The following is a 26,533-nucleotide window of genomic DNA, read 5'->3' as shown; positions in this document are numbered from 1 at the left end:
TTATTTCAAAATTCCTTTAATTTCTCAGTTTCTGAAAAGGCTCACTAATGTGTTTGCCCTGTCACCTTTCCAGGTGCCCGGTTGAGATTTGAACCTTGGTCTAAAATTCCTAATGGGTGCTCCATTTGTGCCTTTACATTCTTGTCCTTTGAGACTGTTAACCCTTAAAATTGTATTTTTAGTTGCAGTTACTTCCACTCGCAGAGTGAGTGAGTTGCGGGCACTTTCTGTTAAGCCACCCTTCAGTGTTTCATAAGGACAGGGTTGTCCTTAGGGTTCGTCCTTCCTTTCTTCCGAAAGTGGTGTTGGAATTTCATTTAAGCCAAAAGGTCATTCTTCTGGCATTTTATCCTCCTCCGCATCCTGGTAGGGAAGAGGAGAGGCTCCATAGGTTGGATCCTAGGAGAGCTTTAAGTTTCTACATTTCATGCATGTCCCGGGTCAGAGTGGATGAGATCAGCTCTTTATAGGTTACGCTGGAAGGCGTTTGGTACAAGCTGTTACTAAGCAGACTTTGTCTAGCTGGATTATCTTGGCAATTTCTGAATGTTACCGCTTGGCGGGTAAGGACCCTCCGGTAGGCTTATGGGCCCATTCTACTAGGGCTATCTGCATTATGAAATTGTTGTAATTTTACTGATCTCTTTAAGATTGATGTTATGTAAAGGGAAACTGCTATTTAACCGGCAAAATTATTTTGCATTTTAAGTTGCACTGGATTCTTTTTTATTTAAATGATTTGTTGTGTTTCTCATTCTTAAAAAGGGATAAATGGGTCTTTAACTATCTTTTTAATATATATGAAATGTTTTTACTTAATGTATTTGTAAAGGTTTCTTTTGTAAACCATATACAATAAAAACATTTTTAAAAAAATTTAAAACTAGGGGTATGGCTGCCTCTACTGCCCTGCAGAGGGGTGTTCCTATTCGTAACATTTGTGAAGCAGCCACTTGGGCTTCGGTCCATACTTTTGTAAGACACTACTCCCTAGATTCTATCCCTGGGCAGGATCTCGCCTTTGGCAAGGTGGTCCTTTACTCTGCAATTTGATTGGGCATTCTAAATTTCTATATTCTAAATTCTTTTCCCTCCTCCATACCTTGGTACTGTTTGGGAGTCTGTCATGGATATGGAATACGTCGGAGGCCCCAACTACTCGAACACGTTACTTTCTTACCTGGTAACGTTCTTTTGATGGGATGGTCCGACGACGTATTCCATATCGCTCCCTCGCGACCTGCCCCGCTACAGAATTTCTTATGCAATTGAAGCTTACGTTTCCGCAAAGCTTTCTGTGGTCATACTGGCAGAAGATTGGTGCCACACATTCTGGGGAAAAAACTACAACTGAGGCTACAGGGCGGTGTGCGTCCTACTGATAACATCTTTGGCTCGACGGAGGCCCTCGAAGACAGCGTATCAACATCATTGACGCAGGACGCAGACGCTGAACATTTTCCGAAGCAGCACAGCTGTGCTGATTACCTGTCATAGATATGGAATACGTCGTCGGACCACCCCATCGAAAGAACGTTACCAGGTAAGAGTAACTTGTTCGTCTCAGTGTGTCTCCCCTATATTGAGTGAAATGTGGACTGACATTTTAGAGATTGACATTGTTCTCGCCCTCGATTTTGCTACAGCACTCCCCAGACGAGATGGGGTACAGGCATCCTGCCAACAAATGATGAGCGCCTCGTTTAGTCTTGGTGTATTACCCTCATGAATGCAAATAATCATTTGTTGAAAATGGTTTACTCGTGATTAAACAGTCAGTTTGTATAATATTTCCCAAATATGTTTTTAAACTTGGACATTTTTAGTGAAATAAATAAGTGCTGGCAAGAATTACATTTAATTTGGTTTATTGGCCATATTGAAGGTTTTTTGTTTTCAACTAATTAATTCTCCTATTTAGAGGCTCAGGTGGCAATAGTTTGTACCATAGTATGAGAACGTACTAAAGAGATGCATCTTTTAATCTGTCCCTTGTAGGTAGGTAGTTAAAGTCTAGATATTGAAAAATAGGCCGTAACATTTCAATGTTTCTGGGTGGTGAGGAGGTAATGCAGTCTAGAACAAAGGTTGTATGACAAAAGCAAGAAAAGGTATCCTATGCTCCTGTCCCGTGCACACTGTTTATCTGAGAACAGTCCACATTTTGCGAGTTTTTCTTTTCATACTGGTTTTCAAACATTCAACATAAGATTTAAGAACGAGGAGGGTATTTCAAAGATTCTCATTCTTCTTATTAATGACATCTGATAGCAGGATCCATTTTTCTAAAAAGTGTATTTGTAAATCTGTAGAATATAAATATATACACTATTCTGAACCCTTAAGACAAGAAAAAATACAATTTAAATATTACATTGATTTACCTTAAAAAAAACAAAGGGAATCTTGTAGACTTCAGTTTGATTGTCGTATGATCTTTATGCTTCATGCAAAAGATAAAAAATTTGAATATAACTGTCATCAAGGAGAATTGTGTACCACCTCAAAGGAGGAAAAAGCTGAAACAGACGGTTTTAAAAAGGTTACAAAAAAGAAACACTGGTTCCATTTAAGAATATGTGCTTGAGTATAGTTGCTTTATGACGAACAGTATTTGTTATATGTGAATCGGTAGTATAGTAGAATCCTCTTCTCTTAATTGATAGTCAAAAAGCATCAAAGTAAGAACAGAGATGTGTGTTAGGTTGAATTTTGGAAAAATTAGTTTGCTGTATTGTATTCAAATAATGACTGCGGATATTCTCTACAATAAAGAATTGTATGTTCATTGTTATGGGATCTCTAATAATTTAGGCATAGGTTCATTTTGAATAATGACATTCAAACCAATTTAATAGGTTCCATGTGGTGTTCTTGGTTATTGATATGCCTCTTTAGCGTGATACGTGAAGGACACAGCACCATGTGCGAAATCCTGCAAAATGGTGGTTATTTATGATTACTTTAATGCCATTAGAGCGTAGTCATGTGAGTGACGCCATATCCGATAAAAATGTAGCATTCAATTACATTCCTTGTAGTGTTTGGCACATTCCTTCTGTGTGAGGAATTCCGGCGTCAATATCGTCCCTTGGACTAACAGTATTTTATTTTATATGTTTTTACAAGTAAGTGATCAATTTATAAAGGCCAATATGAAGCTGTAAAACCAGTTAGTATTTCACTTTTACAATCAATGATGCAACATCTTTACAAATTACTATATATTATGGAAAAAATGTTAAGTCTGTGAAATTTACATTGTTCAATATAAACATATTAATATGCTATATGTATTATTGAATTTCAATATCTGGAGAAAATGAGGATAATCACCATTACTTTATAAACTGCTGATAAAGTAGACCCCATTGGAAAATAAGAGACCTAGGCCGATTAGCCTTCGGTGTGGGATGCACACCCTTGTTACCACTTGGTTGTATACATTTCATTGTGTGCATAACATTTTACAGAGAATTTCTCTCAATATTTTTTGCCTATAAATGGCTTTACCAAAAAGAAATGTATTCAAAATGTTCGTGAATTTTTATTAAATCAGTTGTTTGTAAATGCAAATAGCTGCCAATGCATTTCGGACTGCAATTAGTGTTCATCAGGGCGTTTTTATCTTATCTGGTCAAGTATGTTTGTATGTATCATCATATAAAAAAACAATATTCAGCCTATCGTCAGAAAACCACTATATATTCCCACCAACGTGCAGTGTAGTTTAGGCCATACCAATATCTGGGAATGTGTCACAGTATTGAAGTCAACAGTGATCTGATCGATTATGGCGTTTCAGTCATTGTACAAATGCATTAGATCATTAACAAAATTGTGTATATGTACATAAGTGCTCAAGGAAAAACAATGTACAAGCCACAATTAGGCCACAAGACATGCGTACACAAGACAACAAAAAGAAAACATACAGAGAGAAAACATAATAAACATATCAGCGTTTGCGTGTGTAAGATTGGTAATTGATATTTAATCAATTAGTTGTGAGCATATATCCTACTTGCCCGATCATAGCGTGCATTTTTAGTGATAAGTTGTCATAAGGATTCTGAAATAATCTATTTAAATTGTAAAGGATGCGATGCATGATGTGTTTGCATGCAATCTCTGTGATATTATTATAGTTTTTGCGACTCCCCAGATTATAGATCTCTTCAGAGATATCCATGTATCTCAGGGTCACCGACTGGTATGATTCTATCTATGTTGCCTTCTTAATGTTAAAGACCGTAGCTGACAATCTCAATAAACACTACTAACCTTTGTTTTTGAGGAATCTTCCTCCTCTGTGAAAATACTAATAGTTTAACGACGGTCACAATGGGCCTCATTACGACCCAGGCGGTAAGTTACCGCCTGGGCCGTGACTTTACCACCATGGCGTAAACTACGTTTACGCCATGGTGGTTGGCGGACTTACCGCCCCATTCCGAGGTCGGCGGGGCGGTAAGTCCCCAATCCCCATTTACCCTTCCCCATTCCCATTTTTGCCCCATAGGGCATAATGGGAGTGGGGAAGGCGTTAATTATGCCACCGTAAATTACGGTGGCGTAATTAACTCCATGGTCCCTTAGCGCCATGGATTTTAACACCTGCTAAAAGCAGGTGTTAAAAGCGCCATGGCGCTAAGGGACCTCGTAGTTGGCGGTAAGGGGTCGGCGCAGCTAACGCTGGCGTTAACCCCTTACCGCCAGGGTCGTAATGAGGCCCAATCTGATTAACCAAAACGTAATGAAGAGCAGTATGTAAAAATTCCTGTCATAGAAGCACTGTTGCTTGTTACCAGAGAAGTTAGTTATGTCTTACCTGTTGTGTCGGGAGCCAGATGTGTCATGCTGTGCAGAGCGCAGATGGCATGTGTTCTCTATTAGTTTAAACAAACGCGTTCATGTAAACGACGTTACTATACTAACCGTGCTAGACATAAAGAATGTCAGGCACAGTGTGTGTAACAGCGGACGGCCATTGTGGAAGGGAACATTAGCTACATATGCGGTCGGGAGTTAGCCAGTTATGGAGGATGCTTCAAGCGCCTCAATACCCTTACAAACATATCATAAAAACATGTATGATCTCTATGCTACTGCGATAAAGTAGCGTCTGACTCATTATTGGTCTTTGTGTGTACATGGTTGTATGCTGGATCAGTCATCGCAGTTGATGACTTCGCCGTTGTGTAGCGAGCCAGTCTGTGTGGGACTGATCCAAAATGGGTTCTGCAAGAAGGAAAAAGGTATGAAGACCTCATCAAGAAAAATGATAATAAATAAAACATAAAAAATAACCAAATCTTAATGAGCAAAATCGCAGCTGAAAACTGAAATTCGAATTAGACATCAAAACAATAAATGCATGCAATTTTGGAGCAACAATGAAACTACATTAAGGGTGAATAAACTGGAAAGATGAAACTCAAAACAGTAAAGGTCCCAATCTTCGTTCCATTAGGACTCAAGGCAACTAACTGGTCAATCAGGTAGGCCCCTCTCTGCACCATTGTCGTGATGGCTACTGATTTTTAAACATCCAGTTGTCCTAATTTACTACAAGATGAGTACATACATTATTTTGGACAATATTTTGAACCAGGACCCTACAACTCCTATTCAACTACTCATTAGAGGTGTCTTAGAAAAGGCTCCTGAAGAAAAATGGATCACTCCTCAAATTACGGAGTTCCTCACACAAACCTTCACAGTAAGGTGGTTGAGTTGGGAGTCAGTGGCCAGTGAGAGAGTTGGTTCTGTTTGAGTCCCGTTTAGTGGTAGAGGAGGAAGTAGTGAAGGGAAGAGTTGATGCTCCTTAAGGGACGCTAGATGGGGCTTAATTGCTCAACCTCCAAATCTGCTCTTTTCCAAGGAATACCAGACGGCTAGGATTCCCTATGTTGGCTGGGGCCCTTGCTGTGCACTCTTTCTCTTCAGGAACACTGAGGTTCCCCGTTGCTGCTTTATGCCCTTTCAAATGCTGGCCTGGATGCCTTTGGGAGACTAAAGTAAGAAAGGGGGGAAATAAAATATATCACCTTAACCTCTGGGAACCAGTCAGAATTTCCACAGTGTCTTCCGTTAGGTTACAGCGGTTGCAGGTCCCTTGGTGTTGCAGTAAGAGGGGAAGTTTGTTTTTGCTGCTGGATCATCGTTCGATCGCCATGGTCATCTGGAATGACACAATCGGTGCTGAAAACCTTTCATATGTATGGAAAACACATAGGAACTGAGTAGTGATGCTCCTGCTGGAGGCAGGTCCTATGAGCAGGTTTGGGAAACACCTGCCCCAGACAATATAATGTGACACACCTTTCAGGTCCTACCTATGGATGTAATCACTCCCAACCAATAGAGGGAAGTAAGAACTAAGAGTACTGGAATCCCAATGAGGTAATATTTTCATTTTGCCCCACTGTTTGCAGGACAGGATGGTCTCAATGGTTCTGGATAAAGAAGATGGTGTATCTGTGGCAGCAATCCAACTTTTGACTCTCATCCAACAGTGAGTACTGTGAGGTCCTCGTGTGTCTAGGTGTGTAAAACTAATGATTTCAAAGAGACCAGCTAAGCAGTGGGTCCCTTGTTAAGTGTGTGCTGAGGGGTTACCTAGTCAATCTTAGGGGCTATGTTACAGTGTGGTAGTGCAACAATGGAATGACTGAACAAGGTGTCCTCTATAGATTGAGAGCAGAAATGTAGTTTTACTATTTTGGTGTAGTACTTAGTTTTAGTTATCAATTTTTCCTGGCCCTCTTGAGTCCTGCTGTGGCCCAGTATCTTATCACCTATAACTTAAATTGCGTAAATATGGGGCACAAACTGTCAGAATGCAGTCATGCTCTAGCTGCTTTTTCTCACCTTATTATCTAGCAGAGTGATACACCGTGACCACATGAGTGGATACAAGACCTCCATGGATCCTCAACCAATGGCCTAATCTGACTGACCCATAGATGGCACTTCTACTGCTCCTTCTCCTTCCTCAGTTGCTTAACCAGTACTATACTATAGCAATTTTTGCTGATAACACCAAGTCCTCATTGGTAGTGTTTGTTTTTGACTTGTAGGAATATGGAGGACTTGCTGTCCAGCGAGGACTGTGAAAATGTGTATCCTCTCGTGTTCGCTTCAAATCGTGCAATTGCATCAGCAGCAGGGGAATTCCTCTACAAGAAGTATGCATCTAATACGTTGATATCAGAACTAAATCACTGATTATAATTTGTTTGCCCTCTTTCAGTGTTACACTCAAATGTCCAGTCCCCTTTCTTCCCTACTCTTAAGATGTCACTGCACCTGGACGGGGCAGAACCTTTTCTCAGCAAAATATCCTTAGTTTGCAACAATAACAGAAGGGCATCCGTGAAGTGTAACTCTACCCCTCCATACTCTGCCCTCTGACCTCCACCCCCTAGTTCTTTTTAGAATGGTTTCGGCAGCAATGGATGCCAGTCAGCACACAGGATATTTTATTTTCCTGCCTCACCCCATATTTTTCTGAATTTCTGATATTCATTTATTTTTCCTTCTGCCTCCTTCCCGCCCAGACTGCTGATTTGTCACAGCAGTGTGTTTTTACCTTGTTTTTTCGTGACCAGAATTTTGTAGCAGCTGATCCTCCTTGCTGCTTCTAATGCCTAGGCACAATATAGTTGCACCTTCTGCGGCGCGTTGGCCGTTCATTCCCCTAGGGGACGGTTTTATGCAGTGGGAGAGATCTCGAAGTAGCTTCCTCCTTTTGAAGCTGGAAAGGTTTAAAGCCAACTAGAAGAGCTCATAGAAGCCAAGAGGCTTGTTTTTTTTTCCTCAGCATCCCAGTCTCGGGACATGTCCCAACTAAACTCCAATCTGGGCGCATACCCCTGGTTCTGTGAGTGTTTCTTTGGGACCGGAGAGAGCTAGCAACTGTGACAGTGAGGGTATTGGCATAATTGTTCAATTTTATTTGGTCGAATGGCACATTTGACTGAATTTGACCTGTATCATTCGACCGAATAAAATCGAACAATTAGGCTAATGCATACCGAACATGCGGAGCGGGGGTTAGAGGGACCTGTCTGACACTGCAGGTGTGAAGGGGACCACGCGGCGTGCAAAAGGGTTAAGTAGGGGGATGAGGTGTGGGTTGGTGTGCATGCGTTTGGTGTGCGATTTGGTCCTCCGACAATTGATCACATGCTGGCAGTTTCTTTTCAGACTGTTTTCTGCGATCAATCGTCAGGCGATCAAACACCATCAAACCCTAGTGACTGGCGTTTCCCCTTGCATTGCTAGTCCCGGCCATTGGCTGAGGGGCCCATGGTACCTTTTACCAGAGCGTCAACCAAGGCTGCTCTAAAACACTCATCAAGACTTCCCTTCCTGAGCGCTAATGGCTTGGTGCCAAGAGGCGCCCCAAGATGCCCCTTCTGACTGGTTAGGTCTACTAGTTGCACCGCAAGATGCTGGCAAGCACCTTACAGCACTAGTTCGACATTGCTGTCCCAGTCAAGTTTATCTGGCTCAAATGGCTTTCAAGAGGACCCTTCACAGGCCTCTTTTACAAGCAGTTCTAGTGAGGTAGCCTGTGTCCTGTGGAGATTGTTTGCTTTTTACCACTAAGGTAGGTCCGGTAGAGTAGACCATGTTATCCAATTCTAGATTCCACCTACTTGAACCCAATTATACCCAAAGTTGTCCTCACCAGCAATACCTCCTGCCACATCAGTTTGTGCAGATGGTCTGGGAGAAGCTGAACTCTCCTCTTCCCATCAATGCAGGTTTGACATTCGGTACATGCCAGTGTGATCAAAGCCGCTTTGCCCGACTCCCTTTCTCAAGATCCAATCTTTTGTTGTAGCAATGGTAAAATTTGGCAAGCCATCTGCCCAACCATTGACCAGTTGCCCCGTAAATGAGCACAATATCGTTCTGGTTTAGATGGATAGTATACCAGAACTCTGCGGTCCACCAGCGGCAAACTCATGCAGATGCTTATCATGGCTGGCAGCAATCAAAAAGTATTGCGTGAGAGTGGTGATTTTGAGTTGCTCCTCCCTGAAGTGCATTATGCAGCTTTTAGACCAGGCTCGAATCAAGTTGTATCTGATTTGATGGAGTCAGCAGTCAAACAGCCATTTGTCCAGAATACAGTACTAAAAGGCAGGCTTGGTCGCGGGTTGGCCGTTCAACACTGATGTCCAGGATAAGATTGTGGATTTGCCATTTTATGGTCTGGAGCTTTTTCCATCCCAGCACTCTTGGTCTTTCCAAGAAAGACCACGCACAGGCTGCTAAATCGTTGTGTGCCTAACTGAAAAGTTGCCCAAATACTTTTGGAGCCAGTCTAGGTCCGACATGCCTTGGCCTTGCACTAATTTCCTTGGCTACCGGAATAGGCAACTCGGGCTTCAGGGCACATGCTGTAGAGAATAGCCAAGGAAGCAGTCGAGATCTCTGCTCCATGGCTTCTTTTCCCAGTCTTCAGTCTCTGACCCTAAAGGTAAACAATGTAAGGGTTACGCAGCAGGTGTCACTTGGAGGCGGATAGTCAGAAAAATCACAAATAATGGACTTGTCTCTTTTAAAGATCCCTGGATTATCTCTGTGATTTCAAAGAGTATCATTCTTCTGATTGTCTTAAAACCACCCTTCTCAGTTCTATTGCTGCATAGTGGAAGCATTGCTCTGTGGCAAGTGGTTAACCAGTGCCTCACTTAGCCATAGAGTTGGTTCAATCCTCCAAGAGGAGCTCCAGCTTTTCTATGTCATCTGCAATACAGAAAATGAACTAGGCTGGCTTTTGCACAACCTGGATCTTTCCCATCTGGGCCTTACTTTCCCCTCAAGATGATCATTCCTGCACAGATCGTTTGTCCCTCTTTCATGGTTTTAGAAGCCTCGTTGAAGGTTTCTCCTGGTCTCACTATAGGAGTATCCATTGGAGTACAAGATTCTCCCTTTTGGTCTGAATTAAGCACTGTGAGTGTTCATCAAATTGACACAACTGGCTTCAAACCAGCACCTAAAAAGTATCCTTATTACACATGTACACCTAGTTCAGTGCGTCTCTTCTCAGAAGAACATAGCATCATTCTAGAGCCTGGTAGATATGGCGACCTGGTGGTTCTACATGCTTCTAAGTGTAATGGCATCCTGTGTCATGGCAATTTCTACGGCTTACATTCACATAATTAAGCAGATGCAGGCAGCATCACTTAGAAACCAGAACTAACAAAGCCAACCACTTGCATACCGATGACAGCGGCTATCAAACAAGATCTGGTGTAGTAGGTTGTAGCCTAGAATCTTCTGAAAATTGTATAACTCCTCACCTACGGGTAGGAAACCTGTGTGCTCAACATGTACATTCATGAACTATGGGGTATCCAGGATTCACATCTGCATATGTGCTCTGCAGTAAAATGTCATATTCTTGGCTGTGAATACTTTCCTTTGCCGGAACTGGAACAGAAGGGTGTTGGGTGTTATGGACAATACTTGTTCATGTATTACATGAACAAGCATGTCGTCGCTAGAGCACCACAGTTTTGGTGTCTAGCAATAGCCCATTGAGAAGGGGCCATACAACACGATTTTCCTGCAGGCATCCCCAAGCAAGTCGACAAATGCAGCTATGTTCTTGAGAAAGTTCATTACAACGAAATGTGTACATCATCCTCATAGTGCATCATTGGCCAAATTCTGGTTCTGAGATTTCCTTTCGCTAGCAAGAGTCCCCCCTATTCTTCTGCCTCAAACTCCAGCAGGAGGGGTAGGCGCTCTGGCCATCCATACATCAAATTAATGTTTGAGCTTAATGGCATTGTGCTTCATCATCATTCTCCTGGGAATTCAAGAAGCTAATATGGATTTCCTTCAGGCAGCTAGGAAGCTTTCTACCAGAGCCCAGTATTGCAGGAAGTGGATCAGGTTTTGTCCTTGGTGTCTGCAATCCTTTGAACCTGCCACAAGCCCTATATTATTTACAGTTTATCTGGCACATTCAGGTTTCCAGATTGAGTCCTACAGAACTTATCTTTACACACTAGTGGCCTATTGTGACTGAGACATTTTATCGGTCTGCCTCTAATCTCATAATTACAAGGCACTTGGAAGGCTTGCCTCACATGTTTCCACTGTTTGGACTGCATGTCTCAATGCATGACTGCTCCTTAAATGTGGTCCTGGATGACTTGACCTAGAAGCTTTTCAAACTAATGGCTTCTGTTAGTTTGCACTTGGTGTCCTGGATAACAACCACCTTAGCAGCTTTTCTGTCCAACATTTAGTTTATCGAGTTAACGGTCCTTTTAGACCAAGAAACAATTGGATGTTGCTCAAGGACAAGTTGTCCTTCGCACTTAACAGAATACATTGCCCATGATGGTTTCCGACTTCTCTATCAACTAGGAAATGTTTGACAACTTACTATTAAAATATTCCTTCGGACGCCAAGAATGCTTCATTCTTTGGAGCTCAGCAGCACACTAAAGCTATATCTGAATAGGACATCTCAGTTTAGAAATGGATACTTTTGTTGTTTTGTTAAATATGGCCTGGCAAGACTTGCACGCATCTCACCCCCCTATCGCAATATGGAGTGTATCCCGTATTATTCTATCCTTGAAGTGCTTGGACAAGCTCCGCTCCCGCCACTTTCACTGCCCAAGAGTGTACATACGCATTCGTTAAGGGCTATAATTCGACGTGTTTTTCGAAGGAATTACTTCAAAGCTTCTTTCCCATTTACTGGTCCCACCAAGGCAATCTCAACTGACTGGCGGCTGAAGCCGAAGGACCAGGCTCTCTTGCTTTTTCTCAAATTTAGGATATTTGCTGACCAAATGCCCTGGTCCTGCCCCTGTGCAAGGACATCCTATGTGTAAGGAGGAAAAGGGACCAAGGACTCGGCGTATAGTAGTGATTACACTATCACAATACCCACCCCATGGGCTCTGTCTTTTTTTGATGGAGTCTTCAAGATCTGTATATATAAACATTCACTTAAGCCTCATTCTGAGTATCTCAGAAGTGACTCAGTACATTGACATGATCGTGGTTCTACTCAAATATATGTTTAAGGGGTGATTTTATTTTCTTTTGAGTAATAGTCACACACTGTGCCATGATGTTTGGATTGATGTTGCAGTGCTGGCCACATGGCTTTCTTTACCTGACTCGGGTGATTGATTGAGGAGAATGGCTGCTCCACGTGCCATCTGTTTTTTCTTTTAACGTTTACTGTGTTTTCACCGCGGCTATTTTAACCGTGGTGCTTTGCCGTGGCTGTTTTGGGCTAATTATTTTTAAGAAATACATATGTTGTGTGTTTGGGGATAGGGTTTTCGGGGGTGGTGGGTGGCATTGTTATATGGGGTGTGGATGGGCTAGATAGCGGTGGGGGTTTGTTCCATCCTTTAAATAAAAAAACACCAAAAACGGCTGCTGTGAAAACACCACCGTGAAAATGGCTTCAGTGAAAAAAGTCGCAGGGAACACACGAAAAACTGTTTTTTCAGTCGTGTGGATCAAGGTAGAGCGTCTGAGTTACCCTAAATATGCTGTGTCCCTGTGTTTCTGCGGGGTGTGACTTTTACAGATACAGGGTTCTTTCTCTGGGTTTAGGGCTTTGTTTATCACCTGCCTTGTGTGATGCCAACTCTGTGATTTACAGATGGCAATTTATAATCTTTGAGTGTTTTTTTTTCTCCTTCTACTAATGTTTTCTTGTAGGGAAATGTAGACTTTTCCCAATGGATACTATCACTTGTTTCAGAAAAAGTGGCGAGTGCAGCAAAGGGAAAAGTGAGCCTTGTGGTCATTGTGCACAAGTGTCCAGCTGTGCTTGCCCTGCCACACTCCATGCTGATATATCAAGAATGCTTTATCTTTATGCTCACAGGTTGTTTCTTCCAGAAGTTGAAGCTGCAGCCAAGAACAAAGGCCGTCGAGGTGTGAGCGGATCTTTCTTTCTTCTGCTTGTAGCCTTCTTTATTGAGAGTGAGGTAAGTTGCAGAGAACAAGTGCTGAACCTGGTCTGAAGCCTACAGACTTAACCGCACACATTTCTACACTTTCAAGTCTAACTGCATTACGGCACTCTGTCCAGAGGTTTTCAAATATATTGTGCTCTTAAGTCATCCACAAGACTGTGGCATCGATCTTCACTGAACTACAATTAGAGGCTTAAACCTTTCTGTGCTAGCACCCTGCATGCAGATGCTCAAACCTTTGTATGCTAGCTCAATGCTGCGATGCAGGCTTCCTTCAGAGAGTTGTATTCAGCTAGTCAATCATGTTCTCCTTAAACCTAAGATCCTGCAGCCAGAAACTAATATGCGTTGATCTGCTGTCGAATGCTACCTTTTTCTGCATTGCAGTTGAACTCACCAGCGTGGCAGTTGCACAATCTTCTGGAGATTTGCGGTCATAAATTGTCAGACCTAACCCTGCCACCAGATGTTGATTCAAACACTATTGTAAGCACAGGCGGGTGAAATTTCTACAAGCAAAATGGGTGGAATTAGCAACAGATTTTGTTCTGCAAAAAATATTTCACGATTTGGCATCTTTGTGTATTGCTAAATTTCCGATTATGAGGTACATGCAAAAGTAGGAAAGTGTTCTTTCATGAAAGTGTAACACTTTCCTTACAAACACCATATTCTGATATTAAAAGAATATGATGGTGCAGAGACATGAAAGCCGCAGCCTTTGCATGTGCCTTAAGTATGGCGTAACAGGCTTTGCAACCATCTCGAATGCAGTGCAACCACATGGAGGGGATTCTCCTCCCAGCAACACTGGTTTAGCATGTCTAACAAAGGAGATAAGATACGGCACCTGTGGGGTGCCGTTAAACTCCACTGTGCACTTTTTCACTTTATAAAGTATTTCTTAGACTGAAGCACCACTTTTCAAGTTTAATGAAAATTTAAGAAAAACTTTCTTAAATTAGAAAAGTGGCAGTCTTTCAAGAAATGCTGGCAGTGCCACTGGAGCGCCCATTTTGAATGGATTGTGTCTTCACACTTCTCCAGCACGGGGTCTGGCATGGATTCACATGCTCATGAATATTCACTGTCGTCAGGCTGGGAATACTCGCTAAAAGAAAAAAGTTTCACTTAAACTGTTTTTCACTTACAAAAATAGAAAACTTTTCTGTTGAAAAAACAGAAAAACCTAGAAGTAGCTCACGGAGCAAAACAAAACCAATCACTGTACTCTGGGTCATAATGCCTCCAGCCAATGACAGTCCACTCCCTAAGCCCCTTCTCTGGCAGCTATCTTCAGATTTCCCCTGCACGTTTCAGTGTTTGGGAGTCCAAGTTTTGCTCCATGAGCTACTGCTACGTTTTTCGATGGAAACGTTTTCTATTTTTGTCAAAGAGCCTGTGTGCTCTTCTCTCCATCTGCTGACAGCGGGGATCCGTTTGTTGATGAATTTGAAGCACCCCTCAAGGGCGAGGATCTTCGAAGTTTCAAGAAGTCCATCGGGCATGCGCTGCACCTATGGCCATGGCACAGGAGAAGGAAGGAAGGAAGGTCCCTTTTCAGGCCATGCACCAAATGTGGGCTATGCAACCTGTTTGTAGAGGACAAACACCTCCAACGCCTCATCACCCGGACCACAAGGAGGGAGAGTGCGAGATCTGTCTTGGCTTCTCCAAGAAAACGATGAAGGACCGACTGTTAGGGAGAATTCTCTGTTTAGGCTGAATTTCCTAACCTAGTGAGTCCCCCAGCAGCTTTGCTGGATTTTTGAGGTTGATTTTTTTCTCCTGCCAAGAGTGAGACTCTTTTACCCTCACTCTTGGACATGACTTGAGAGTGTTTCTGTGACTTGCTATGTGCTTATGGGCTATGGGGTATTTTTCCCCCATAGGCTATCATTGGTTTTTGAATGTGTGTTACACAGCACCCTCAGTGCAGTAACACAGGGGTGTCATAGAGACCCCCAAACATAGACTCCATACCCTGGGACTGACTACTGTCTACCTGGGTCTGTAAAGTCACCATTGACTTTACTAGTCTTAACTTAGGAACTTAACCAGTACAAACCATCATACTGTGGAAGTACTGGTAGGGGCAATTAGATTGCCCCTGGGTCTGTTGTCGAGGGGGTACTGTCCCGTCCCCCCTCGCCGAGTTCTGGCTGGTGGCAGTGGATACCACGGAAATATTCCACCGGAATATTTCCCAATGGGATTTCCCATTGGTTTTTATGCACCACTTTTTGGTGCAATGTTAAAGATACCGCCGGTTTATTTATTTAATATAAATTCACCGGTTGGGATTTTTTCCCAGAACTCGCCGCCAAAATGGCGTCTAGGTTCACTTCAGTAACCGTGAACCCGAGTCGAGACTTTGTTCCACTTTTGGCGGGCTTCTGCACAGAAGCCCTCCAAAGTGGTGCCATTCTGTCTGGGTACCACAGGGGGTTTGGGAGGGGGTTTAGGCACCCTGGACTGAGTTGCCTTGCCAACTCATGTCGCACTCTGGTGTGATTGGCCTAAGTGGTGAGCCACCCCGCTCACCACGTAGCATGGTTTGAGTGACAGCTAGGCTGTATGAATGGGGGTTTGCTGCATAAAAGCAGGGTTTTTGGGACTGGTTCTTCAGAAGTCGCCACAGGACCTAAGAAGCCGAAGAGGGAGAAGCCGAGCCGACCTGCCAAGACGACACCACCGGTGGAGCCCTGCGGAACCGTCTCACCACTTTTTCCCGACGACAGAGGAGATCTCCCGCCGGAGAGTCTTCTTCCCTTAACTGGTGGGGACAACCAGTTTCTGCCTTCTTTTCGCTGTCCCGAAGCATCTCGTGGCTGCCTTGCCTGTGCCAAGCACCCCGGCAACCGGGATACCACTTTTTACTTCAACCGCGAAAGAGGGGTAAAATCCTTTGTAACCGGAAAACTCCACGGCTGGTCTCATCCCTGGTAGTGCAACGACCTTCAGCTTTCCTCCACGTCGAGGTCACCTCTTCCTCTGGACGACGCCGCGACTTGCACCCACTACCAGGAACAACTGCCACCGCTGGAGGATCCTTTCCACTTTTAAAGGTACTGTGTTCCGCCCGGCTTCCCTTGCCACCGATTGTACGGGGTAGATTTAGCCCTCGGCTCTCGAACCTAGGTAAGCCTGGGACACCCTAACTAAACTTTTCTAAACGTAGTAAAACCTTTTCTACTCACCTGCAAAGACTTGTGACATTGTGTGATCTTGGGCATATTTTCGCCTGGCTCTCTCTAAAGCGGGCCTCAAACCAATTCTCCTTGTTCCACAATTGACTGCCTTTCTAACCTTATGTGGAAAGTGTTTTACCTTGCTGCTTTCATTACTTCTGCCTTTTCCCTCCCTTTTTCAATAACTTGTTGGAGTGCCATCTAACGTTAAGCGCTCACCTCTGTTTGGAAATAAGTGGTGTTAACTTAGACTTGTCCAACAAATGACTAGGGATGTACATATAAGTAATAGTGACTTTGTTTTGACTTACTTACCTTTTTCTGTGCTAGTGTAATTTATGAGTGTGCCTTAAAAATAAATAATAATATACTTTTACACCTAGCTCTGGTCAGTGTTTGCTTGTACTATTGTGCCTCTGTACCTATTGTGTATCCTCTATATACTGCCTAACTCTTCTTGAGGGAAGTCTGACTGCTCAGCCACAGCTACCACAGTGAATCTGTGTGGTACAGACTGCTACCAAGTGGGTTTACTGCCAACACCTGTAGTCTTAAATCTTTTGCAGTGGTCCCAGAGGGAACTGCACAGGTTTCTGCCTAACACCGAAACAGTAGACAGGTGGTGTGTCTAAACACCAAGGCCTGGCTCCCGTGTCCCGAGCAGGTTCATGCTTCACCCAGGACCCGCTGATCTGAAGAGCGGGCTTCTAAATTCTTTGAGGGTGCCCCATCTGTGGGGACCCAAGCCAAGGCCAAACACCATAAATCCAGCTCTGACACGCATGCAGGTCCCACGATGGGCAGGCCGCAATCAACATCTCCATCGCCAGCCAGCGATAAAGCTCCTCCTCGAAGAGAAATCGCCCAACCCCCGGTTAAGCTGCGGGAGAAGCCAGAGAAGCCAAGGGCTAAGGAAAATGCAGCCGCCTACCCAAGAAGGCTCAGCCGGCACAGTTTCTAGAGGCGCGAGGCAAAAAGGAAGACCATCATGGCGGTACCCCTGCTGAACGACGTGTGGGAGGGGGGCCTGGCTCTTGGAGAATACCTGCATGGGCTCGGCCAAGCTGAATAGGCTGGAGAAAAAGTACTGGGTGCCAGAGTCCGCACCAAAGTGCCTACAGTCGCAACCATTGCCGGACTTGGTGTATGCGACTGTGACGAAAAGGTCTTTGAATCCTTCATCGTCCTCAGTCCCCCCGGACAGCGAGGGGAAGAAGTTGGACGCCATGGGGAGGCAAGATTATCTACACCGCAGCGTCAACCATCAAGGCAGCAAATGCGCTGGCGATCGTGGCCAGGTACGACAGAGCTGTGGTTCAAGCTGACCCGATTCTGGAGTTCCTTCCCGATGACAAGAGGGTGTAGGCGATAGCCCTCTTCCAGGAGGGAGAGTGGCTTCGGACCATGCCATCACAGTGGCACTAGACATCGCTGACACAGGTTTCCGGTAGATGGGGAACAGTGTCTGCCTCTGTCGTCAGAGCTGGCTGAAGGCCACAAATTTCCACCAGGAGATCCAGGCAAGGGTGCTGGACATGCCTTTCGACGGAGAAACCTTTTTTGGAAGGCTGTCGACGAAACCCTGCAGACCAAGGCAGATAGAGGCGGTCCGTGCTCTGGTCATGCTCCAGAAACCCCACTCTTCCTTTCACTCCTCCTCCGGAAAGTCAAGCGAGTCGTGAAACGGTTTCTTCTCATACTGCCAGCCCTCCAGGTCCATGAATCGGGTGGCCTACATAGGCCATTCCAAGGTCTACGGTGGTGGTGGTCAGTGCCGCCGTCTCCCACAAGGCAACGCGCCAAAGGAGTACTGGATCTGCCGGGACTTCGGGCCCCCACCCATGCACCCTGGTGGGAGGCTGCCTGACAGGATTCGTCAGCAAGTGGCACAAGATCTCCACCAACAAATGAGTGCTGGACAAACTCACCCACAGACATAACCTGGAGTTTCAGCACAGGTGTCAGCGGATTCCTCCGGTCGGCCGGCAGGAGCAGCATATCCCTCAACTCTTGGAGGAAGTACGGGCCATGCTGCGAAAAGGGGCGATAGAGCTGGTTCCATGACGACTCCGGGGCTCTGGATACTTTTCAGTCAAAAAAGACCGGAGGCTGGAGGCCCATTCTGGACCTGTGACGTCTCAACAAATACCTAAAGACCCAAAAATTCAGGATGGTCCCGTTGCAGCACATCCTCGGCCAACTGGAGGAAGGAAACGTCTTGACGTCGCTGGACCTGGAGGATGCCTAATTCCACATCCCCATTCACAAAAAGCACAAAGTTCCTACGCTTCATGGTGCAGAGACAGCACTACCAGTGCAAGGCCCTCTCCTTCGGCCTGAAGTCAGCCCACCATAGTGTTCACGAAGTGCCTGGCACCAGTGGCGGGCCATCTCCGTCTACGGGGGATACACGTGTACCCGTACCTGGATGACTGGCTCATTCAGGCCAGTTCGCGTGAATTGGCAGTCAACACAGACGACCGTCCAGCTGCTGATGGATCTGAGATTCTCCATCAATTATCCAAAGTCCTGCTTGACGCCATCGCAAAATGCACTGTTGCTAGGAGCCAGACTCCATACAGTCTCCTGACTAGCGTAGCCCTCGGAGGAGAGGGTAGCAGCCATAATGGGGAAAGTGCAGCGACTGTTGTCACTGAACACTGCCACAATGCGGACCGTCAAGTTGCTTTTCGGCATGTCGTCTTGCATCTACCTTATCTGGCTCTGCAGATTATGGATGCAACCTCTTCAGTTCCTGGACGCTCGCTGGATTCACGTGTCTGGAAGCTTCGTGGACAAGGTGGTGGGGCCTTCACGCAGTCACCCGGGGGCACATTGTTCCAGAGCCCCCCGTACCAGGAGACAGTACTCACAGATGCGTTCCTGCAAGGCTGGAGAGCCCACACCGGACGTCTGCACGCCAGAGGCCTCTGGCAGGCAGAGAAGGAGGATCTTCACATCAATATCCTGGATTGGAGGGCAGTGTTCTAAGCCCTCAAGTCGGGGCCCTAAAGTCATTCCTTCCGTCTCTGAAGGGCAAGGTGGTGAGGATCTTCGCGAACACCACAATGTTCTACGTCAGAATGCAGGGGGGCACTCCATCTCCAGCTCACTCCAGAGAGGCGCAGAAGTTGTGGCACGGGGCTGTCGGACAAGAGATGTTCCTCGTCTGCTTTCACCTGGTGGGAGTCAAGAACACCATTGCCGACTCCCTCAGAAGGGAGTTACGCTCCTGTCACAGGTAGGCACTTCGACAGGACCAGGTTAACTGCATATTCATAAAGTGGGGCAGGCCTCAGATTGATCCGTTTGCAATGGCGGCGAACTCCAAATGCGAGGGGTTTGCCAGCAGGTTCCACCAACCGGGGAGCATGGGGGATGCGTTATCCTTCCTGTGGGAAGGCCTGTTTCTGTACAAGTTCCCTCTGTTGCCTCTCCTGCTGTGAATCAATCACCTCAAACGGTGCCAATGCAGGATGATACTCGTCGCTGCAGCATGGCTGAGGTAGATTTGGTACCTGGACCTTCTCAGCCTTTCGGTGTCGCCCCCGTCAAGCTGCCGGTGGTCGCACATCTGTTCACCAGAGAAGGATGCACAATCCTCCATCACGACCCAGGTTCGCTGAATATCGGAGCTTGGCTCCTGCAGGCCTAGAGTTTGGAGGATACGAGTTGCCAGCGGACTGCAGAGAGGTCCTTGCCAAAGCAAGAGCGTCATCGACTCCTAAGTGCTACGGTCACAAGTGGAATCGTTTTGCGACGTGGTTCGCAGAAGATCGCCCCTCTGAGGGTCACGGCCCTGCAGATTCGTCCAAACTTGTCCTTGGCCAAGGCGGGCTGATGCACGCTTCTATCAAGGTGTATCTGGCAGCTATCTTCCACTACACCAGATCTCCAGAAAGATAGTCTCTTTGGTCCCACCGTCTCATCAGGGAGTTCCTCAAAGTACTGTTTCGATCTTTCCCGCCGGTGAAGGCTCCTGCCCTGGCGTGGGAACTCAATGTGGTGCTGACGAGGCTCAGAGGGTGGGGGCGGGGGGGCTTCGAGCCTCTGCATCTGGCCCCTCTCGTTCCTCTCGTGGAAAGAGCAGCTTTCCTTGTGGCCTTCACCTTTGCCAGGAGGGTGGGTTAGGTCCAGGCCCTATCCTGAAAACTGCCATATCTGACCTGCCACAAATCGAGGGTGGTGCTGCGGATGCGCCCCTCTTTGATGTCGAAGGTTCCGTTAGAATTCCACCTTAATGTGCCTTTGGTTTAACCTGTGTCTTTTCCAAAGCCTTCATCACTGGCTGAAAGAGCTTTGCACTTGCTGGACGTTGCTTGTACTCTAAAGTTCTTGACACCTGCAGGGCTGCTACATGAAGGTCCATGCACACCTTCACGAGATTCTACTGCGTCGACAGGGATTCCAGGGAGGAGTCCAGAGTTGGCCAAGCAGTGCTGCGCAACCTGTTAGCTTGAGGTGAGCTTGTTGCAGAGGTAAGGGTGATTGCTCCTGTTGAGCCTTGCCACATCCTGTGGTTGTGTAATGTTGTACTGCTATGTATTATTTATTCATGAGTGTGAATCCATGCCACACCCCATGCTGGAGAAGGAACAAGTTACTTACCTGTAATATTGTTCTCCGCCATGTATCTGGCATGGATTCACATGCAAACCTTCCCTCCTGCCCGTGTGCGGCTCTTCTTGGCCATACTGCCACTTTACGTGCTTATCCAATCTGAAGATGGCTGCCAGAGGGGCTTAGGCAGAGGACTGTCATTGGCTGTGGGCAGTATGACCCAGAATACAATGATTGGTTTAGGGAAGAAATACGGTTTGTAAGTGAAAGTGAAACTGTTTTTCCTTTTACAGTGGATTCCCGGTTTTACAGGGAATATTCATGAGCATGTGAATCCAAGCCAACCCCATGCCGGAGTCAATAGTTACTGGTAAGTAACTTGTTCCGTATACCTCATCTTTGATATTTAGTATCCAGTTTCAGAAAAAATTATTCAGCAGAGGGCACTGTATGTCAATGTAGTAGACTCGATGTCCCTCAAGGGCCTGCGTCTCGAGGATGAGGTCATCAAAAGGCAAATATAGCACGCACAGTGCCCGTTGTCTTTAGTTCCTTTTTTCCGAGTAAGCTTAGGCTTCGAGAACTACGAAGCGCTTCAGTATTTCCCTCGTGAAATATACGAAAATGTCTTTGCCTTCGACACCAACTACCGTGAAAACCGTGTTTAAAAAGTGTCAAAACTGTGATGCCAAGTTGTCGCTGACCGATCCGCTTTGAGTAGGCTTGTGATGTCTTTGTGTGGAGCACAAGACCATGGCCTGTTCAAAGTGTCAATCGATGACCGGAAATCTCTGAAGGAGCATAGGGGAAAATTGGCGATAGGTAGATTTCCTAAGAAATCCCCATCGACTATCCTGTCTAAGAAACCTTCTGACGATGCGAGAGGTGTCTATCCCCGAAGAAAGAAGGCAAAAAGGTCCAGGCCAAGGAGTGACTCCAATCACTCCTAGTCTTTGAGGAAGTGGCACCATACGTCGGCTAATTCGACGTCTTCGTCGTCGTCCTCTTCTGAGAGAACTATATCCTGTCCCACTAAGGCCTCCACTCCTGCCGTATGCGGAACATTCAGGCTAGAAATGCTTCAAATATTTGAGAACCAGAAACACTTGACCAGCCATGCCCCTACTGCACCTTCTAAAGCCGGTCAGGGAATGGATTGTGCCAAATCCCTTGCTCCCTCAAGCGTGGGATGAAGGCCAGGTCCACACTGAGAGCCGTCGAGGACTCGACACAATGAGAAATCGAGGGATCCTTCTAGACATAAGTCGAAAGACAAGTCGAGGTTGTTGACTCCATTGATGCCAGCTGTGCAATCGATGCCAGTGGGCCCATCGACAGCAGTGGCGCCATCAAAACCTTCTGTGCAATCGAAGTCAAACATCATCCTTGAAGACATGGACGACTCATCAGCCTCGACATTTGTGAAGCCATCAACGCCTTTACTTGAAAAAACATTCACTCCGTTACCAAGTAAGGATTTCTTTAAATCTCTGAAGTCTATTAATTGGGACAATGAGCCATCTGATATGATGCACCCTTTTGGTCTGAAGTATGGAACACCAAATGTTCCTTATCTCTAATTTCAGAGTAGTCCAGACTGAAAGATCTATATGACAATTTGCAGACAGCCAGCGGACTGGACACTTCACTGGAATTGGAGTTTGGCAAGCCTGAGTCAGATGAACATGCAGATGCCGCTTACAGGCAGTTGATGACCATGGTAGTGGATTACCTCGGATGGAGCAGACTTTCCCTCCCTTTCGAACAAGATTACCTTACAGACATCCTTGCACCGGATGTGCAATCTAGACTCCATAGCATGCCTTTTGATGGGTCTCACATTTTTGGTGACACCCCAGTGGGAGGCAGACTGTCTCAGCATCTGAAAGAATGGGGAGACATTACTTTGTGTGCTTTTGCAAAAGAAACCTCAGCCCAAGGTTACTGCTTGCCATTCAATCGGAGACCTCAAAGCCATCTACCGGGGAGCCATTATTTGAAAGATCCAGATTCGCTACTTGTGCAGGACATTTTGACCCTGCTAGAGAAAGGTGCTATAGAGCTGGTACCTGTAGCGGAGAGGAACAAAGGATGGTACTCTCCATATTTCCTAATCCCCAAGAAGGACATAGGGCTGAGACCCATTTTGGACTTGAGATACTTGAACAAGTTCCTCAGGAAGGACAAGTTCAAGATGGCCACACATTCTCAGATGCTTCAAGCTCTTCAGTTCCAGGATTGGATGGTGTCATTGGACCTTCAGGATGCTTACTTTCATGTTCCTATGCATCACAAGTACAAAGTACCTGACTGTTCTCATTTTTTGTTTTGAGTTCTGCCATTTGGGCTGACCTCCGCCCGAGGGTTTTCACCAAGCTGATGGCAGTGGTGGCAGAGACTCTTGGGAGAGGGGGTATTCACGTCTACCCCTTCCTGGACGATTGGCTGATCAGGGCACCTTCACCCGAACAGGCCCTGAAACAGCTCAGCTTTAACTGCCACTCTTTCTACAGACTGGGCTTCTCCCTCAATTACAGTAGGTCCCACATCATACCATCTCAAAAGCTCAAGTTCATTAGAGCCTGTACTGGATGCGTACTTGGGAAAAGCCTCACCACACGAGGTGAGGGCTCAACACATTCTGCAGATGGTCAGCAGATTCCAGAGTGCCCATCGTCTTCTGGCCTTTGACTTTTTAAGGTTGCTCAGCCTAATGGCATCCTGCCTTTTCCTGTTGCCAGAGACTCGCCTGAGAACGAGATCCCTTCAATGGACTCTCAGGACAAAATTCTCTCAATTTTCAGACATAACATCAGGCCCACTGAGCAAGGATGCACATGATCTTCTGTGGTGGGCCTGCGAGGTGAACAACCTGAAATGAGAACCTTTTTGCCAACCACTGATGTTTTAAAGGTAACCATGCTAACAGCAAAACTAGACAGGCTATGAGAGGTGGTAAGACAAAGAAATAGGACAGCAGTGCACCCGATATTAAATGAATAATAAATGAAACGGTATGTAATCCATGGGTGAATGAAAGAATAAGCAAAGGAGCTGGTAAAATGTTCAATCAATATGTACATTTCACCAATAAACTACTCGTGCTTCTAGCCTAGACATTTACTAGACATCTTTCTCTGGCTGATTTATTGGTCTGACCCACATATAGCAGGTCACATGGGCATTTTACTCCAGTGCTATTGTATGTGGAAAAATCTGAGTGCTATTTTCTTTCTTGTATGTGGGTGCTGAATAGTGTTACCTTTAATGATATTGCTGCAATTACTACACTGGAGTCGTGGGTATTTACCCTTCTTGCGTGAGGTCAATGTTCTTTATTTGTCAAGGGGACATTTCTCAGCTTTCCCCAACCTGTCCCTAAGGTTTCTCCCTCTCCTATAAGCCATCATTGGGGGTTTGGATTACTGTTTGATGCAGTGGGTCGTGGTGCAAATATTTCCAATTGTTAGTGATAATTCTCTGTAAATGGAGACTGTCTAGAAAATTCAGAGATATAGAGAAGTGGTATACCTTTTTGTCTTTTGGGACCGGATGTAGTAAGGACTCATCAATGGCATCATCCTTCTCTTTAGCTTGTTTCACTATCTCAAAGGGAAATCCTCTCTTCACAAATGTGGTTTTCTAGTCGGAGTTTTCTTTCTCAAGTACCGCAGTGTTGGTTCTTATTCTTTTGATGCATAGGAATTGGCTGTAGGATAAGCTCTATCATTTGCCTCGGATGGAAACTTGCATAATGTAATACATTATTGAGATTTGTTGGTTCATGGTAAACGTTGGTTTCTAGTCCAATGTGTGTGATTTTGAGTTCTACATCCAAGAAATGTAAGTGTGGTTCTCCTATCTCTAGGGTGAATTTAACCCTGGATTGTATTTCATTAAGAAATTCATGAAACCGGGTTAGTTGCGATCTAGTACCAGACCATATTCCAAAAATGTCATCTATGTAACGTTTCCAAACTATCAGATGCGTATTTCAATCTTCATTTTCAAGAATGTGTTGTTTTTTCAAGTTAATACATAAAAATGTTGGCATATGCTGGAGCCATAGCAGAGTCCATTGCGGAGCGAGAGATTGAGCATAGTATATAATGTTGTATCTAAAGTAGTTGATGTGTAGAAAAATGTAAAGCAGTTCAATTATGAATTATCACCTCTTACTTGGTCTTCTCTCAACAAGCGCCATTCTACTGCTTCTAGGCCATCCTGATGTGGCATGGAAGTTTATAAACTCCCTGCGTCCAGTGCAAAAAGAATGTAGTCTGTGGAGATCATCGCAATATTGGTCAGCCGATTGAGAAAATCTCTGGTATCCCTTAAGTATAGGTCAGTGGTTTGTACAAGAGGTTGTAGTACTTTGTCCACATAAATAGCCAGAGGGCCGCATACACTTCCAGTTCCTCAAAACTATCAGTCTAAAGGGTGGTATGGTAGCATTTTTGTTAATTTTTGGAAGGGTCTAGAAAACTGGGGTTATAGGGAATTGATTGGTCAGAAAATCCTTTGTTCTTGAAGAAATCCACTCATTTTGTTCAGCTTTATCGAGTGCAGTCTTAATCCGATATTTAATTTAAATAATGGGGTCCCTATCTAATCTCATAAATACTCTCAACAGATAAAAGGTTGAGACAACTAGTGTGATAGAATTCAGAGTCCATGACAATTGCTCCTCCCTTATCAGCTGGTTTAATAATCATAGTCTCGTCCTTAGCCAGATTCTCAATGAGTTTGAGTTGATTGTTCTTGATGATCAGCGGAATTTATTTTTGCAAGTTAACCTTATTCATCTGTTTAATGACTTGGCTCTCAAACATGTTGAGTCTTATGTTAATGAAGGTTGGATTGAATTGACTGTTAGGTCGGAGTTCCAATAGATCAAAGAATGGAGATTTGTGTTCTAAGTGAAGTTGTAACTCCAAAAACATTTGCAGATGCATTTTCTGCAAAAGTTTATGGAAATTAACCTTTTGTGTGTTATACTAGGCACTCAAAATACAACCAGATAAATTGGAGAAGTCGTATTTGACTGCAGCCCTGTCCTGGTTTGAAGTGCGGTGCCCTCGTTCAAAGAAGGATCCAATGATGTAGTAAGACCTTCCTAATGACCAACCCCACTAGCCGAGAAGAAGCTAAAGCTAGTGCAGTGGATCACTGGAAAGGGTGCAGCGTTCCCTATTACGGGGTCAGCCGGGCAGGCTGAGTTGTATCTTCTCTTGGGACGGTATTTTCTCTTAGAAAGAGGAGGATCGGTTTCAATATAGGAAATGGGATTGAGAAAACTGTTCCCTGGTGGTCCGGAAGAAGTTCAGAAAAACTAGTGAGAAAGGAATGTTAGTTGGGGACTAGAACCTGTACAGCACTAGGGACGCACTTGTGTCAGGCTAGTGCACAAATCCACAGGAGACCGCCTGAGTCCAGTGCACAGGAATTCTGAGATACACGCAAGGTATGTCCATATAAGCATCAACACTGAAGATACAATACACTTAAAGGCATTCTTAAAATCTGTGTAAGTCCAGAATGGTGGAACCTTGCGCTGTGGGTGCTTTAAGCATGAGACAAACGAAACAGTGGAGCCGTGCCACCGGTATGCAGATAGAGGCTGTTGCTGAATCAAAGTCTCGGATATGAGTGTACAAATAGAATAGCCGATGGCTGCGGTAACATCCCACTTGTGAACATAAATGGCGTCCAAGAGTTTCTCCAAGCAAGACGCTGGAAAAGTGGTAGTGGAAACTGCACAACTAATTGAAGCAGGAAGAGCAGTAACTGTGG

General features: G+C 45.1%; 1 protein-coding gene across 1 annotated transcript in view; it reads left to right on the top strand.

The window, feature by feature from the left end:
* The window catches only part of STAG3 (STAG3 cohesin complex component), a 2,261,782-nt gene that overhangs the window by 1,005,962 nt on the left and 1,229,287 nt on the right, over positions 1-26,533 (top strand). Inside the window, exons 12-14 of the mRNA XM_069646424.1 lie at positions 6,438-6,517; positions 7,083-7,190; positions 12,899-13,001. Of these exons, the coding sequence (XP_069502525.1) occupies positions 6,438-6,517; positions 7,083-7,190; positions 12,899-13,001 (291 nt within the window). The remainder of the gene's footprint in view (positions 1-6,437; positions 6,518-7,082; positions 7,191-12,898; positions 13,002-26,533) is intronic.

Source organism: Ambystoma mexicanum, chromosome 1p (genome assembly GCF_040938575.1).
Source record: "Ambystoma mexicanum isolate Mex_15411 chromosome 1p, UKY_AmexF1_1, whole genome shotgun sequence".
In the NCBI taxonomy this organism is placed as follows: domain Eukaryota; kingdom Metazoa; phylum Chordata; class Amphibia; order Caudata; family Ambystomatidae; genus Ambystoma; species Ambystoma mexicanum.
Note: the sequence above shows the minus strand (reverse complement) of the source record. Positions and strands in the feature narration are given on the sequence as shown.